Here is an 18,464-nt window from a genome sequence, read left to right on the forward strand (position 1 = left end):
CAAACAGTACGGTGGTTTGTATGGCAAAGACTGCCACTCATGTGTTTGAACTTTCTGATCACAGCGCTGTTCCAGTAAGGCAAACAACTAGGACCTTCATCTCTGACCTTTACTAACAGACAAAGGCCTCATATATATATATATATATATATATATATATATATATATATGTATGTATGTATGTTATAGCTAAAATAATAATTACATTGAGCATTTTTATGTACGTACACACACATACATATAAATACATATACATACATACTTTAATTCAAGTATACATATGTATATGAAGTATATATATGTTTAAGTGTATGCATAATTGTGTGAGTGTACTTTCCAAACATTGTACAAAAGCCTTTGACTGAATCTACACCTTTAAAGGTAAGAAAAAAACTCATCAGAAAGGCAGTTTACTTGTGATTTTCATGGAAAATAGCAGATATTAGTGATAGAGGGGGACTGTTATATCCTTTGTCTAATAGTTTGTGTATAACTGAGTGTGATGCTACACCTAAGGGGACTGGGGTAAACAGAATATAAACTACTATGCTTTAATTTATTAACCTTAGTATCATGTAGTTCAGCACAGGTGTGTCAAGACTGTCTGTATAGAATGAACAGGAGAACAAACAGTCTGTCGAGAAGAGAGGAAGAGAAAGTAGGAGAAATGAAGATTGTAAATGGGAAAAAATGGAAGATGTGAGTAAAGAAATATGAGAAAGAAAGAGAGAGAGAGAAAGAAAGAAACAGGCAAACTGGCATGTATGTGTAATTTGTATATATGTGTATATATGTGTGTGTGTGTGTGCATGTGTGTGTATATGTATGTGTGTATATATATATATGTATGTATGTATGCATATATATATACACACACACACACACACACATATATATATATATATGTGTGTGTGTGTGTGTATATATATACATATTTATATATATAGAAATAGAGGGTGGAGCAAGGGAGAGAGAGAGAGAGAGAGACAGCGAGAGAAGGGGAGATTTACTAGAGGAAAATATCATGTTGCAAGAATTGAGAGAATAATAAAAGAAGAAAGAGGGAGGTAGAGATGAGAGAAAATATCTATAGATGTATGAAAACACAAAAATGCCAGCTAGAAAGAGTGAGAGAAATTGTGTATGTGTGTGTTTGTTTGAAATGAAAAATGAGAGAATGTGTCAGATTAAGAAAGAGAGAGAAAAGAAAATATACATGAACAAAAGAAAGAGATAGAGAATAGCAATAAGAAAGTTTGTAAGAGCAAAAAAGAGAGAGAAAGAGAGAGAGAGTGAAAAGGTGAAGAAATGCAACTCATTTATAGTAATGGACGGCAAGCAGTTTGTAAAGCATCAGATATCAATCACTCTCTCTCTCTTTCTTTCTCTCTAGCTCTCTATTGCTCCCTTTCTCTTTTCCTTGATACACAACAATTCAGTCACTGGGCTGAGTATGAGAGGAGGTTGTTTGTCCTTGGGTGCTGGAGTCAGTAATCTTTGGGTTCATATTTGACTGGTTTGACATGCCAAGCCCTGCTGCAGGGAACATTTGCAGAGCATGATAAATATGTGTGGTGTTACCTGGCACTTGAATAGAAGGGAAAATCTGAGCAATTGGATACATTGGTGTAGCAGCATTCTGAAATATCTGACCACTTCCAGAGACTGCAGTTGCATTAAGAGGCTGTGATGTACCAGCAATGTTGAGTGTGTGAAGGACTTTTACTTGTTCATCATGTTGTTCATGATGATGATGATGGTGGTGGTGGTGATGCTGATGATGATGATCATGCTGTTCCTTTTGAAATGTCTGGTTATCATCACTGCTTTCACCGTCCTTCTGCGGAACGCAGCTCAGCTTTCGTTCCCCCTTGTTTGGTCGATTATGTCTGATAAGGTGATCATTGCGTGCAAATGCATAGCCACAGATCTTACATTTGAATGGTCTCTCACCAGTATGAATTCTCTTATGAATCTTTAGGTGGTCCTTCCTTGAAAGCGCTTTGCTACAGATGTCGCAACTGAACATCTTATCTGGTTGATGGCTGGTCATGTGGCGTATCAGGTGGTCGTTGCGTGCAAACGCATAGCCACAGGTTAGACATCGATACGGTCGCTCACCAGAGTGGATTCTCTGATGCACTTTAAGGTGGTCTCTACGAGATAGTGCTTTATTGCAGATATCGCAGGTAAATAGTTTCTGGTTGCTGTGAATACGTATATGGCGCACAAGATGGTCATTTCTGGCAAATGCAAAACCACATGTGGGGCATTTAAAAGGACGTTCTCCAGTGTGGATGCGTTTGTGCACTTTCAAGTGGTCACGTCGAGTTAAAGTCTTGTTGCATATGTCACAGCTATAAAGTTTCTCTGGTGTAATAGCTGCTTGTGTTATTGTTGTTGCAGTTGGTGTGGTGATGGAGGTGGTGGTGGTGTTGGTGGTATTTACATGAGAATGGCAATGATGGTGATTGTGATTGTGCTGCTGGTGATGATGATGGTGGTGATGGTGTAGGTGAGGTTGATGAGACTGATGGATGTGAAGGCCTGCATGACTGTTGGAAATGTTTGTGACGGCTTTTCCATCAACATTAGACAGGGTAGCAGAGGTTGAAACATTAGTTGTGAGAGGAATAGGGTTTGATGGTGTGACAAAAGGACCACTTCCCCACACATCATAGGGTGTGCTCTTCTCAACAGAAGAACCAGAAGTTACTGTGAAGCTGGAAGTGGCCTTGTTCTCAATAGTTTTAGAAGAGGACTCAACATCGGTATTAGCCATTGAATTCATGTCTGAATTAAAATAAAGCAAAATGGTTTAAAATGTCATTATTAAGATTTAGTCAGTCACAATTAGATACTACATGATACCAAATACCACTACGCTGGACAGCAGATTGACTTGGTTAAAACATCAACATAATCCTCATCGCTGTTATAATCATCTTCACCGTCAAAATCTTATCTTTCTTGTTTCCATTTATTTTGAATTAAGTACTTGCGTCCAATGGTTTTTTTTCCTCTTTGGTAACAGCGAATCTAAAATAAACTCTTTGACTTACAAATATGAACTTATGTCATGAAAACAGATAAGCATTGTGTTCATATCACATCAACAGCAACAAGAGTAACAACAATTAAAAAAATATATAAATATAACTATATATATGTATATGTGTGTGTGTGTGTATATATATAGAGAGAGAGGGAGAGAGAGAGAAAATAGATACATATATAGATAGACAGACAGAGAGAGATATTAAAAAGAATCTTAAAAATAGTACGCAAATTAGTAGCTGCAGTACTCTTGAAGCTACCAGATTTGATGTGTATATAAACAAATTCGCTACTTGTTTCCCTGTGATTGGTCAAATGATGTAGACACCTCTGAGGAGACCCCAATAAGGGCCAAAAATTGATTAAGGTTGTCCATTATTTTTTTCAATTTACAAAGAAACAGGTAAATTTGTCATGTTTACAGATGTGTATGTAAATACAGATTACATAAAAAAAAGTAAGGATGGGAAAGATGGCAACCTCATGTTTGATGTTGAAAATGTAATGAAAACTTTCAAAGTTACCAAGTGGAAATGGAGTTGTACCTCTAACGATATTTTGTGGTGTGATTGTTGTTTATGTTACAGTATTTGTGCAGTTTATATTTTTAGAAAGGACACAAGGAAATGACAGTTGTATTGGTGACTAGAATATAGGGAAAGAAGCAAACCACAAAATAATAATAATAATAAAAAGAAAATAATTACTAAATTAGTTTATCATTCTAATTATTGCAATTAACAAGTATTTTAAAAAACCCTACTTTTAAAACTGCCTATCCCGGTGTATTTTGCCACTTTTGTATGTGTTGTAATGATTATTTTCATTGTTATCATCGATGTTATTAGTTAATTAATGCTTCATAACGTTTCTAATAACTTTATGATACTGTGGAATAATATGAATAACTGAAAATGTAGCTCCCTCAGAATGTGATGTAACAATTACAAAAGATTAAACAAAATGAATAAACTGAAATGACAAGTTAGAGAGAAGTTGACAAAGCTGGTGGGGGTCAAAACATGCCACCTTAGAGGATCCATTGTGGAAAACCAAAAACAAAAAAAAAATGAAGAAAAGGGCCAGAAAATGTTTCAAATTCTCAGGTTCTAAATCAACTTCAAGGTGTTCTGAAAATTGCAGAGATGGAAATATTCAGTTGAAGGTGACTGGTACCATGGTGAACCACAGACAGGAGCATAGATGGAGCCATTTGGAGATGTGGAACTCCTATAGAGAAGAAATTTAAAAAAAAAAGCATCAGTTAGAGAGCTGACATCACTATCACAAATTCAAAAATATATTTTTGTGATATTTTATGCTGCTGCATACCTCGATTAGAAGAATTTAAGGTGTAACTTGTGAGCTTCATACTCTCCTAATTTACACAGTCAAACACACACACACATCTTTTTTGGCTTTTTTATCCCACTTGTTTCAGTCATTGGATAGCAGCCATACCAGGGCACTGCTTTGAAGACTTTAGCTGACCAAATCAAACCCAGTAATTACTTTAAGTCAGGTACTTATACCAAACCTGACAAAGAACTGAGATATCTGGTGCCTTGCTGTACTCAAGAAGATCCAGCCGCCACAGCAGGACTGATACTGGTGCCACATAAAAAGCACCAAGTACATTCTGTGGAGTAGTTGGTATTAGGAAGGGCAACCAGCCATAGAAACCATGCCAGAACAGACAATGGAACCTGGTGTCACCCCTGGCCTTACCAGCTCCAGTCAAACCATCCAATCTATGCCAGCATGGATAATGCATGTTAAATGATGATAATGATTAAGTCAGAGGAAAATAAACAAACATCAGTCATCAAGGTGCACATTCATATGGTTAGCTTCTGCAGTTTCTCATTCACAAAACATTGATCAGCCAGAGGCTGAAGAAGACACATGCCCAAAGCATTATCAAATGAGATTGAATCCAGAACCATGTGGTTGTGAAACAAACTTCTTAACCACACTGCTATCCCAGTGCATGCGTGAGTATGTGTGTTCATGTGTGCATTAAAATATATTTGTATGTATAAACTCTTTGTATATACTATACTCAAACAATAATTATTTAATTATTCCATAAAGATAATTACTGAAACATGAATATCATGAGATAGTCATTAGTTAGACTCATGGAATTTAAGATGCACAGGAGCATGCCTAGATTGATTTGTCTCATGGATTACCCAAATTAAATAAGCTGTAATGATAAACCAATTATCTTCTTTGACACTACTTTTATGCTATGAGCTATGAGATAATTTCCAAAATAATCTTTTGGTAAGGTCCAAAGTTATGGTTCATCACAATTCCATATTGTAAGTCCATGGGTGGGCTTCAGATAAACTGGTTTTTACAGAGTGATATATAAGAGATAAGTTAAAATAATGGCCATTACATATAATTCCTTTATTATAGCAAATTTAGCTTGCAGCTGTTCCCAGGATTCATTATAGATAGGTTTACTCAATTGGTCTATTGATCAACTGAGGTAAACTGAAAGACCTAAGAAAATTAATGCTACCTTCGTCAGAGCCATTGCTGGAATAACAAATGGACCAATTGAGTAAACCTATCTATAATAACTACTGGAAACAGCTGTAAGCCAATTTTGCTATAAACGACCATTATTTTAACTTGTTTCTTATACATATATATATAATCTGAAAAGTATAGTATTAGATATCCATCATGGCTGATCTTATCAATTGGTTTCGTGTAAAGAATACAAAGGAGTATTAGGAAACAATCCGATTATATAACTTTACATTCATCAGAGTTAGCCGATATAGAAGGTAATGTTGACAATAGAGAGCAGTCACCATATTCCCTTCCATATTGGCTAACTCTGATGAGCATAAAGTTATATTAGCAGATTGTTACCTAACACTCCATTGTATTCTTTTCATGAAACTAATTGGTAAGATCAGCTGTGATGGATATTTAATACTATACTTTTCAGATAAAATAGCCACACTACTGACAGATGGTGTAGATTCTAATTATATTGGAATTTGTTAGGAAAAAATTTTTTCGGATGGGGTGTGGGGAGAAGTGTTTCAGAAAATTCACATGAGTCAGCTTTGTTTCCTCATAACTTTCAGAAAAATGTGTATTTTTTTAGTGAAATTTTCTACAAATATTTTTCAGAGTGTGTAGGTTACAATTATATAATTGATATGGAAAAGAAATAAAAATTATGAACATGCACACACATACCAGATAACAATTTTTTTCGAAATGTCAAGTTTTATTTTGTAGATATATGTCAGTATGTATGTGTGCGAGTCAACCAATTTCTTTTTCATATAATCGTAATCTACACACCCTGAAGGACGTTTGTAGAAAATTTCATTAAAAAATATCTATTTTTCTGAAAGTTATAATGAAACAAAGTCGAAGGGAGGACACGCTTGTGTAAATATGCCTATATATGTGTGTGTGTGTGTGTGTGTATGCATACATATATTATTGTGAGGATATATATATATACCTCATAAAGGGAATTGGAATTCTATTAATAAATTGATGTCTGTCTGTCGATTTCTTTATTTTCCTTTCTTTTACACACAAACACACATATATAGTAGGTTATAATTTCATTCGGATGTTAACCCTGGAGTTTATTTTATTAAGCTCACCCACGGATCCAGTCTATCAAACACACAATAATCCGGAGATTGTTTTATCAAACACATGCCTAAAAATCCACAAATATCCTTAGAGGTTTTACAATTATAAACAAGGGGAATGGAATGAGCAAATCTTTTTATATTGCATTATAAATACATTTGGCACAGTGACGTAGCGTGGGTTTCAGTCACACTTTGAGAGATTTCTAAATATGTTTGACGTTTAAAAAGAATATTACTAAGTAGAGAATAGAGAATCAGATTCCCATGCAAATGATATAGAAGTTTACGAAATAGAAAAACTTTTAAATGTTATTTATTTTTGCAATCATAATTATCCTCCCCCAGCATATTATCATCAAAGCGCTAAAAAAGTCTGAAAGTGGAACCTGGGAGATCGAGTGCAACAGATATCCAATATTTTGAGTTCAACTCTCACTAAGGTTAAAACTTTCCTTTCCCCTCCTCAACTCGTTGGAGAAGAAATAATATCCTATATTTAGTTGATTTTATCACTATATCCTTCCCATATTAACACAAATCAATATTGTCAAATGAAATGTTTACAATTATTATTTTATTGCTGTGTTATAACTGCTGTGGCAAATAAAGAAATCCTAAATAATTCATGCAGCTGGGGAAAGTACAAGAGTCGTAACATACTGTCGTGTCTACCACACCGAATCTGCGACGTCGTTTCGATTCCAGGTGAAGTCATTCCATTTCAGTTACTGTGAGTTAGCGAAATTACACGAATACTACATTCATTTCCTGCTCCAAATTATTAATGTTATTATCATTATTATAATCTTTTTTATAATTATAATCTTCAAAATAAACTATAACTATGATTATTGTTGTTATTTCCAAGATTCATTTTGCTCAGTGAAAGGTGACAGTAGAGGGATGGAGACAGTGTGTATAGGAAAATTCAGTAAAACCTAAGATGCCATTTGACAACTACTGGGACAGTGAATCTTAGAGATTATGTGAGTCGATTATGGGACACAGTGAATATGGAATGAGTACGGGGAAATATTAAAATAAACTCGAAAAAATACAGCACCTTGAGTATAAAACGGCTCCATCAAAGGCGTTCAAGGTATCAGACGGTGTATTCGTAGTGAAATCTCTTCTAAATAGAATGTCTTACAAGTGTTATTCACGTCCAAATCTGTTTCGCGCTCAGCATCTTTTTTTTTTTTTTTTACCTTTATCATTTTCTGGCAGTAACCATTGTGACAAGAATATTCACGGCTTCTGGATATTACTGCTACCAGAAAAATCAGGAGATATGTTGTACGCGTTTTTAAATAGCTATTATTTCTGAATTACCACATCTTTGAATCTACCGATACAATAATGGAACCTCTCGACTACGAAAAGAGTGGCCAAATGTCTATCAATACACAGCTCTACCATCTTTTAAAAAGAAACAAATATTGTTTAGTATCGATAACTTTAGGTTTAGCAAAATATAAAACGGAATGTACCCTTAACTCGTATCTAACTGTGAAAACCAGTGACGATTCTTCCAAGTAACCTCTTAAAAAAGACAGGACTGTTACGGCTGCAATGTCGTTAGTGCCCTCACTATAGTCTCCCCCACCACTGTCGTCTCTTTTGTATTATAGTTCCATTGAAATCTAGGGCGTATAATACAGTTTTTGACGGATACTTTATTTTATCCATCTCAGAAGAATAAAAGGCGGCACAATTTGGTCTTAGAATAACGGGTTGTAACTAAATGTTCAGGAATTTTATCAGATGCCTTACCGAATCTTTCAGTGTCATCCAATAAGTAGTTAGTGCTTTTAAGTTATTGCTTATTATAAGGATTCCATTAACCTTCACCTTAAAAACATCCAAGCCTTATGACAAAATGAAATCATAACGTCGGAAATGGAGATAGTAATGATGAAGGCTATGATCAGTTGGCGGTTTTGAAGAAAGGGCATCAAAACAAATTTATTTCTTGTATAAGATTTTACTCTTATCATTTCTCGGTTCGTTCTGTAGTTCGTTTTTCTTGTCTCTAAGTCTGTAATCCATGCATGGGCAAACTTTTTCGGGAAGTGGACCACATGATACGAGGTTCATCATCAGGTGAACCGCCCATCTAAAAATAATTCTGAAGTAATTTTCATTTGGCGTGACATTCAGAAAGTCCCGCAGGCTACATTTTGCCCATGAATGATGTAATTGCTCCCTTCATCTCGTGTCTTTTCTTAAAGTTTCCTTGTGTCTGTGGTCAAGGTACTTGCTCATAATCCTGTTTATTTATTTATAAAATAAGAACCACTGAATGGAAATTGCATATTCAATTGCTTAGTTCCTTTTCTTGTTCATATTGTTTAAACCTATGTCAGCTCTAATCAAAGTATTCCAGCGATGACCATCCAACCCCCTTGCGAGCATAGTGTGCCTCAAATTATATTAACCAATGATTTATTTTGAAGGAGAGATTACTATTTCTAGCAAGCTAAGCTACCCACATAGGTGCCTTTTCATTGACTAAAATTTCTTTTGTCTCTGTTCAAAGAGGTAATTTCAGAGAAGTTTCTGAAGAATAATCAGGCAGCATTAGTTTACACACGCGTACACAGAAGAGGAACTTCAAGCGTAACTCAATGTTTTATTATATTTCTCTTTGCTCTTCATAATTTTGTATAGCAATAAGCTGAGTTAGACCAACATTCTAGCACAGCGTAAAATAATAGTCTGCATGCTACCGACTGTTTTATACTTCTTGGTTTTTACCACAATCAAGCTATAATGTTTTTGAAAGGTATCTATAGGAAGTACATGGCCCTGATATACTTTTCTATGCCTTTAAAATGGATACATCACTATAATTATTTGACAAAAATTTGACATTTATTATGCACTCCAAGAAATTTCGGTAAATTTTCTCACTTCAAAGTTATTTTGTTTAGCCTGCGCCAGTGTTTGCACTGAAGCCATAGGAGAAGGGGATTAATAATTTCTGATTTTTCTGTTTTCTCCGTATCTGTTTGAAACCGTTATTTTACAAGTATTGCATCGTCGTTTTGTACTGTTGCATCATCTCTAAGAGTAAAAATTGGCCAGCATAGTGGTTGTTGAAGTTGAGTTTGAAACATAGGTAACAGATACTTTTTTTTTCAAGAAATCTTTCTTCGGCTTTGGCCTAATTGTAATTGAAGTTACTAACAAGATATCTGGATAATTTTTGGTGTTTAACAATCAAAATTCTTTTCTCTGTTGGATTCCTGGTCAATTTTCCCCACACACTAATGTCTAATTCGATAATTTTCAATTTCTCAAAGAATGATGTCAAAAAATGGGGGCAAAATAAGTATTGACTAATTTCAGTAATTTCTTATCCTTAACTGCATGGTGGGTAAATATACCAGGAAAAGAACCACACTAGTAGATCGTGTAGAAGTAAGAGAGAATATTTTATGTTGGGTTTTTAGATTTAATCAAGTTTCGTTAGTTTCTTATGATGTGCCATTTTTCATAACCCTCTTTCATGTGACCCAAATATTATAAATTTTTGTTGCTTTTCTGATCTTTATGATCTTCAAGGATGGATATTGATTTGTACGAGTGTTTTTCAAATGTAATTCTGGAGAAACGAAGAGGCAAATTTATCTTATTTTGTCTTACTTATTTTGCCCCATCTAAATTTGTCTTTTGTATGCTCAAACAGAACGGAGATAATTTTATGAGAACGTGTTGTGAATATGCTATAATGTTTTTAATGTATTTTAAAGAAGGTAATTTTCTTAGCTAATGTAGTTTTTGTAAGGTAGTGAACATATGTAAAAAAAATTTTTTTCCTCAAAGTCAAAAATGCAGTAAATACTACTCACTCTTTCCTTTCTTTATAAAAGTTTTAGAGTAACATGAATGACGAGTGAATTACAAAACGATGACAATGTTTAAAAAATCGGCTATTTACAATTTACTACATGAAGAAATATAACTAAATATACTTATATTGTATGAACACAATTATTGCTATTATACTTTTGTCTGGCAAGAGATTTTATCTGAAATGAGTATAAGACGTTTTGGCACCGCCTATTTGATATTCTTTTCTTCTCTAGGTACAAGTATTGAAATTTGGGGGGAGGGAACCAGTCGATTAGATCGACCCCAGTACGCACTGATACTTATTTTATCGACCCTGAAAGGATGAAAGGCAAAGTCGACCTCGGCGGAATTTGACCGCCTATTTGATATTGCTGATTCGATTCCGACTTATCTCATAGACATTTTAATGCTTCTCTTCTTCTCTCTCAACGCCCCCTTTTTATCTACGTTTATTCGGTGTTTGGGTTAAATTTAACGATGAGGAAAATTTAACTTACATGGAGGAATGGAAGCTATCTGAATATTGGAAAAGAGTTACCTGGGACTTTTCGGTTTGAACGGCAGTTTTTTAAAATAATTTCCACGTAACTAAACACTTTTAAACTTCGTATACTGGTAGAATGTGTTTATAAAACATCTTTTTCTCTTGGCTTTATTGAGAAAATTCTATAGTTTGTAAGATATTTGTTGTTGCTTTTTCTTCAGTTTCTGCAATTTCAACCAATCAATGACGTTTATTGAGGTGAAAACGTTCTGTGCCGTATGAATATGTCCCTCGTTTAAGAAACAGATTGGGTTTATTTACATTTGTGAAGAAAAAAAGATACCCTTCCCCCTAACCATAAACTGATTGAAATGCAATAGATCGATACTAGGGTCATAATTATGGGTAACAATTTCATATGACACCGCTAGAAAAAACTGCTGTTCAAACCGAAAAGATCCCTTGTGTGGAATAAAACAACTTTGTTTCATAGAATAGGTATCAGAATTTAAAAAAAAAATAAAGTACTGGGTTAATTTAAAGACACTGACATAGCTTGGCTGCAATCCAATGACTGAAATAAGTAAAAGAATACAAGAGTAAAAGACAGTTACTTGTGATTGGCAGCTGTAATTGATGTACACTGGATTAAGCTTAAAATAACAGAACAGCTCCCAGACATCAGTTGTGAGACATTGATGATTCTACTACATGATATAGCTTTAAGCTGTCATGTTGATTATCTAGGTTTTGCTTATTTCATGGGTGTTCTGACTGACTTGAAACAGTTTATAGGTGAGAGGGAAGCTACACTGTTGGCAGAAAGTGAAAGAGAAAGGAAGAGGAAGGATACATTGTAGACAAAGAGAGAGAGAGACAGGTGGGGAGAGAAAGAAAGTGAGTGAAAGAATAGGTGCTAAATATTTACTTTTCCTATGCATTGATACACGTAGTCACTTGATATTCAATGATCAAAGATCAAAGGTAGCTTACCTGGGAGTGACTGCATTATTTAGATGCATGATATAATGTTTCTTATTGGTGAGGTTTTAAAACTTACATATTGCAGAGATCTCTACACTACTTGATAATATGAAGGTTACATGCACATGTGCATGCTCTCTCTTTCTCTCTCACACATACACACACGCCATCATCACCACTACTGCCGCCATCATCATCATCTTCATCATCATCATCATCATCAACAACATTATTATCATCATCATCATTTTGTGTCTGCTTTTCAATGGTGGCATAAGTCACATGCAACTCACTAAGATCCAGCTACAAACAGCAACAGAAGCAATTGGCCAGCTTAGTTGTGTTTCTTACAATGCAGACTGGTTATATTTTATTAATCACTTAACACTAGAGAGGATGTCTGAGGCTATACTAAAAACTCAGTCATGCCATATAACCATTCCAATTCACATTCATTTCTCTGCTAAATGAAAAGAGACTACATCTTGTTTATAAAAGCCTTGGATCTTTTCGGTTTGAATGACAGTTTTTTAAAATAATTTCCTCATAACTAAACACTTTTAAACTTCTTATACTGGTAGAATGTGTTTATAAAAGATCTTTTTCTCTTGGCTTTATTGAGAAAATTCTATAGTTTGTAAGATATTTGTTGTTTTTTTTTCTTCAATTTCTGCAATTTCAACCAATCAATGACATCGATTGAGGTGAAAACATTCTGTGCTGTATGAATATGTCCCTTGTTTAAGAAACTGATTGGGTTTATTTACATTTGTGAATAAAAAAAGATATCCTTCTCCCCACCCCTAACCCTAACCCTAAAACAGATTGAAATGCAATAGATCGAGACTAGGGTCATAATTATGGGTGACAATTTCATATGACACCGCTAGAAAAAACTGTCGTTCAAACCGAAAAGATCCAAAGCCTTTGATATATTGTCATCATCATCACCATTTAACATCTGTTTTCCATGCAGTCATGAGCTGGACTGTTTGACATAAGTTGGTTAGTCAGAGGACTGTTCCAAGTTCCTGTGTCTGCTTTGGTATAGTTTCTACTGCTGGATGCCCTTCCTGATGCCAGTCACTTTACTGAGTTTACTGGGTGCTTTTTTTATGTAGTAATGGTATTAGTGAAGCCACCAAATAACTTGCAAGACAAGACTCATCAACTGACGTGGGTGAGGAGTATTGTGTTGGGGGTTCAGCTTTATATCAGGTGACGAGAGGTTAAAGTGTGATAGACGGATAGGAACAGGTGTCTTGCTATTGGGGAGATACATGGTTACTCCAGTTAGAAAAGAGAGAAGATGGTGAAGATGTATCAGTGCTGCATGCCCTCAAATTACAGTAAGGTGAATGTAAGAGAAGTGGTACGGAGAATTGAACAGGTGAGATATACATTGGCACATGGTTTAGCGGTTAGAGGCATTTGGCTCGTGATTGTAAGGTCACGAGTTTGATTCCTAGTAGCACAATGTCCCCTTTAACAAGATGCTTTATTTGATGTTACTCCAGTCCACTCAGATGATGAAAATGAGTAGTACCTGTATTTCAAATGGTTAGCTTTATCACATTCTGTATCACATTGAATCTCCCTGAGAACTGTATCAAGGGTATGTGTCTGTGGAATACTCAACCACTTGCACATTAACTTCATGAGCTGACTGTTCTGTTGATCGAATCAACTGGAACCCTCGTCATTGTAACCAACAAAGTGCCAGTTATATATATATATATATATATTCTTTTACTTGTTTCAGTCATGTGACTGCAGCCATGCTGGAGCACCACCTTGAGGGGTTTTAGCCAAACAAATTGACTCCAGGACTTATTTTTTAAGCCCAGTACTTATTATATCAGTCTGTTTTGCTGAACTGCAAAGTTATGGGGATGTAAACACACCAACACCAGTTGTCAAGCAGTGATGGGGGGGACAAACACACACACATATTCATATATATATCCAAGCTTCTTTCAGTTTCCGTCTACCAAATCCACTCAGAAAGCTTTGGTCAGCCCAAAGCTATAGTATAAGACACTTACCCAGGGTGCCACGCAAACTACAGATCATAATCATCAGTGACAGAAATTATTATTTCTTTACACATCATTAGGAATAGTTCTGAGGACAGAATTACAGCCATCTGCCATTTTTCAATAAATATACTTCTTTCTTTATCATTCATTTTCACATTTTTGTTTCAAAAATTGCTTTGAATTTCTTAAGAGTTCCATAAAAATTAACCACCAACAATTTATAAACAGAATTCAAATTATGAGATATGGTATTTCTCAGTTTAAAAACCAGAAAGGATTACAGCATCAAGTATCATATTTCATGTGGCTGGAATTACTTTTCTCATCATTGTCATTCTGGCCTTGACCACCCTGTCCTTTTAGATTATAGTCTAAGATTACATGATTCCAAGATTTCTTAAGGTAAAAAGGTATGATTTCTAATATGTTCACAAACCATTTAAAGGCACCAACTATAAAAATATTAATGGGAAATGCATAAACATGTCAGAAGCTGGGTTATGAAGCATTAATTTGCAGAGGTTTATGCTTCAATTTATGAAAAATGAAGATGTTATTTTAAATGCAAATGAAATAAGCTTAAACACTTCAAATAGCAAACACTGTAACATAATGTGTGTGCTCGTGCATGCATGCGTGTGTACATGACCGGCTTCCATACAGTTTCAATCTGTGAATTTCAATCACAAGGCATTGGTTAACCTGAGGCTTATGTTAATAATACCAGGTTGCTGACATGATATTGTATAGACTCAGATATCAAATATTGAGTAGCAAAATCAAAAATCTCAATGTAGAGTGCAAATCAAATATTTTGGCAATCAGAAATCAAGTCTTCCTCATGCAAGCTTTGGAATTCTGGAATACACAATCTCAGGTGGAAAAATTAAAGAACAAAAGGTAAAATAGAAAAATATTGTTGTTATTGTTATTATTATTATTATTATTATTATTATTATGCACATCTAATGGATATGCAGTGTTTAAAAGCATATGTATAAATGGAGTTTCAAGACATCCAACTACTCATGGAAGTTGGTCTCCAAACTTTTATCCGAATTAAGCCTGTGGAACACCTTATTTTCTTCTAACATGTTACCCAAAACTCTTTTTAATGCCTATTACTTTCTGTGTATTATATTTTGAATTTTTAAAAATGTCTTTTTCTATATCCCATTATTATTTTTATCTATATTCTATTATTATTATGTTTACAAGTATAGGCACAGGAGTGGCTGTGTGGTAAGTAGCTTGCTTACCAACCACATGGTTCTGGGTTCATTCCCACTGCATGGTACCTTGGGAAAGTGTCTTCTACTATAGCCTCGGGCCAACCAAAGCCTTGTGAGTGGATTTGGTAGACGGAAACTGAAATGAAGCCTGTTGTATATATGTATGTATATGTTTGTGTATCTGTGTTTGTCCCCCCAATATTGCTTGACAACCGATGCTGGTGTGTTTACGTCCCTGTAACTTAGCTGTTTGGCAAAAGAGACCGATAGAATAAGTACTAGGCTTACAAAGAATAAGTCCTGGGGTCGATTTGCTCGACTAAGTGTGGTGCTCCAGCATGGCCACAGTTAGCTGACTGAAACAAGTAAAAGAGTATATATGTCCATGTATATTTTTAGTATTCATATATTTTTATATCTCTAATATATCATTATATATTTCAGCTTGGACATCATCATCATCATCATCATCGTTTAACATCTGCTTTCCATGGGTTGGACAATTTTGACTGAGGGCTGGCGAACCAGATGGCTGCACCAGGCTCCAATCTTGATCTGGTAGAGTTTCTACAGCTGGATGCCCTTCCTAACGCCAACCACTCCAAGAGTGTAGTGGGTGCTATGACGTGGTATTTGTTTATTAGTCATCACTAAATGTAAACAACACTAAATTTAGCACAATCATTAATTTTAATACAATGTCTTAAAGTCAAGGTACAAAACAGAAAACTTCACACACGTATGACATACGTCCACATGTAACGACCATTGCAGCAGCACTGGAGAGAAGTTCACACTCCCGTTCTCTTTATAGTCAATGTGGAACCTCAAGATATTTGTGAATTGTATTGAAACTTGGTATGCAACCTCTTACGGATACCATATTTACTGTTTTGCATTTTGCTATGTAGAAATATGTATTTATTATGACTTATAATCCATGAAATCCAAAATTCGACCAAAAATAGCAATTTTTAAAATTTTCAATTGCATTGCAGAGCCTGAAAAAATATTTAACTACAAAGTTCTTTATACACCATTCTTTTAACTCTAATTCACAAAATATCGATTCTTGGTTACCAATTTCAAAAGTTGCATTTTTTGCTCCACCTTATGTGCAACATGGTAATACTAAGTTTTTGTTAATGCTACCAGCAGTTGAAAGAATTTTTAGCATTTATACTGGCTTGAAATCTTACTTATGTTGCCAAGAACACTCTCTGGAACTGATAAAACAATTCTTTGAAAATAATTTTGGAGAAATATATTCATGGTCTGTACATGGACAGTGTAGCCTTTTAAATAAATCAATTCTGGTCATGGAGAAGGACAATTCCAATGCAAGAGATATCACTATAGAAATGTAAAATCTGATTCCAATATAGAAGAAAGAAAAAACTGTGAACATGTGTCTCAAAATGCAATGGCCTTGCAGAGAAAACTTGAAGAGAATGGTGAAAGCATTGAAAAAGTGAAGCAGATAATTAAAAGGTTTCATGAAAGATGTTTCTCATACATGGAAAGAAAATGTTTCAATTGGCAGAAGACTGTGTTGTTAAATTCTGGAGACATATTTTGTCCCAGTGTTGGGCAGTCTGCAGCTAAGATTGCCCAAAGGATTGAAAAGTAATTAATAAATTTTGATGAATTATATGATGGAGTTGTTATTGCAAAGAGCTAATGCAGAAGTTTGGACAACTCAAAACCTTTAAGTATGAAGAACAGTGTCGATTTTTTTTTTGTTTTGTTCATTGAAATGAAAGATAGATGTGAGTAAAAAATCAGTGCTGTAGTAAAATACATTCTTTGTTCACCAGTTGAACCAGTGCTTTCTGTAACAAACAATGCCATCAGATAAGAGGGACAACATAGCAGAAGCTGCAGTCAGGATCTGATGATGACTTAAATATACTTTTCACAAAGCAGCTCAGAATTTTTTAAACATAATTTTAAAATGACAATACATTTTTTTAAGAAAAGTAGTTTCAAGCAGAAAATATGAAAGTACTAATGGTTGAATAAAGTATTACTTGACAATAAACAACTTGTTCAGTTTAATTCATTTTTAAATGCTGCTGTTTTACTTGACAATATTTTATATGCATATGCTGCCCAATAAAGAATAGCTGCTTTGTACTTCTGTTTCTGTTCACCATTGGGTAAGACCCCCTTCAGTCATGAATGACCATGGGATTGCACCGAGGTACAAGTCTGGGCAAGGTTGTTTATGGAAGGCCAGCAGTTGCCCATGCATACCAGCCTCCCCTCTCCATACCACTGATGTTATCCAAGGGAAAGGCAAAGGCCGATACAGCTTGGCACCAGTGATGTCGCAACTCATTTCTACAGCTGAGTTAACTGGAGCAGTGTGAAATAAAGTGTCTTGCTCAAGAGCACAACACACAGCCCAGTCCGGGAATTGAAATCACAACCTCATGATCGTAAGCTCGACGCTCTAACCACTGAGCCATCCCAGACCGGGCTGCGTGTTGTGTTCTTGAGCAAGACACTTTATTTCACATTGCTCCAGTTAACTCAGCTGTAGAAATGAGTTGCGACATCACTGGTGCCAAGCTGTATCGGCCTTTGCCTTTCCCTTGGATAACATCAGTGGTGTGGAGAGGAGAGGCCAGTATGCATGGGCGACTGCTGGCCTTCCATAAACAACTTTGCCCAGACTTGTACTTCGGAGGGTAACTTTCTAGGTGCAATCGCATGGTCATTCATGGCCGAAGGGGGTCTCCCCATTCTGTTCACCATCCTTTTACGTCTTTCAGCAAGACTCTCAACCTCCTCAGTGATAAAGACAAAGCGTACATCTTAACTCAGAGCTATTATTTTCAACACTTGCAAAGGGAAAGCCTTCATATCAGAAAGCATGCAATTATATTAATATATTTGCTATGAAAATTTTCCGGATCCTACGACAAATGGGGAGAGGAGGTTCACTCACCGTCAACAATCAACTCACATGCTGTGACTTTTTAAACCTTGCGTAATATTCTCATTGTTCCCGGCTTCACACACACAGATATATATATAGGAACAATTTATGGAAGGTGACGCAAATGATAATTTACATTTACTAAAAGCATGTTAAACTGACAGTGTTGATCTTAATAAAAACTACGTCGATGGGGCCACTCAAACTCCCACTTTTTCCCGT

At 35.3% G+C, this 18,464-nt stretch overlaps 1 protein-coding gene and 1 long non-coding RNA gene across 2 annotated transcripts; both read right to left on the minus strand.

Annotated features, from left to right (window-relative positions):
* Positions 1-871: 871 nt before the first annotated feature.
* Positions 872-3,161, minus strand: LOC115218770 (zinc finger protein OZF-like). The gene has a single exon (XM_029788699.2). It carries the CDS (start codon positions 2,789-2,791, stop codon positions 1,436-1,438), a length of 1,356 nt encoding a protein of 451 aa, XP_029644559.1. The 5' UTR covers positions 2,792-3,161; the 3' UTR covers positions 872-1,435.
* Positions 3,162-3,757: 596 nt separating this feature from the next.
* Positions 3,758-8,155, minus strand: LOC118765938. Its single transcript, XR_005001845.1, has 2 exons — positions 7,765-8,155; positions 3,758-4,287 (listed from the first exon to the last, which is right to left on the minus strand). It is a non-coding gene; the product is annotated as an uncharacterized LOC118765938 (long non-coding RNA).
* Between the last annotated feature and the right edge of the window lie 10,309 nt (positions 8,156-18,464).

Source organism: Octopus sinensis, linkage group LG14 (assembly GCF_006345805.1).
Source record: "Octopus sinensis linkage group LG14, ASM634580v1, whole genome shotgun sequence".
Taxonomy (NCBI): Eukaryota; Metazoa; Mollusca; class Cephalopoda; order Octopoda; family Octopodidae; genus Octopus; species Octopus sinensis.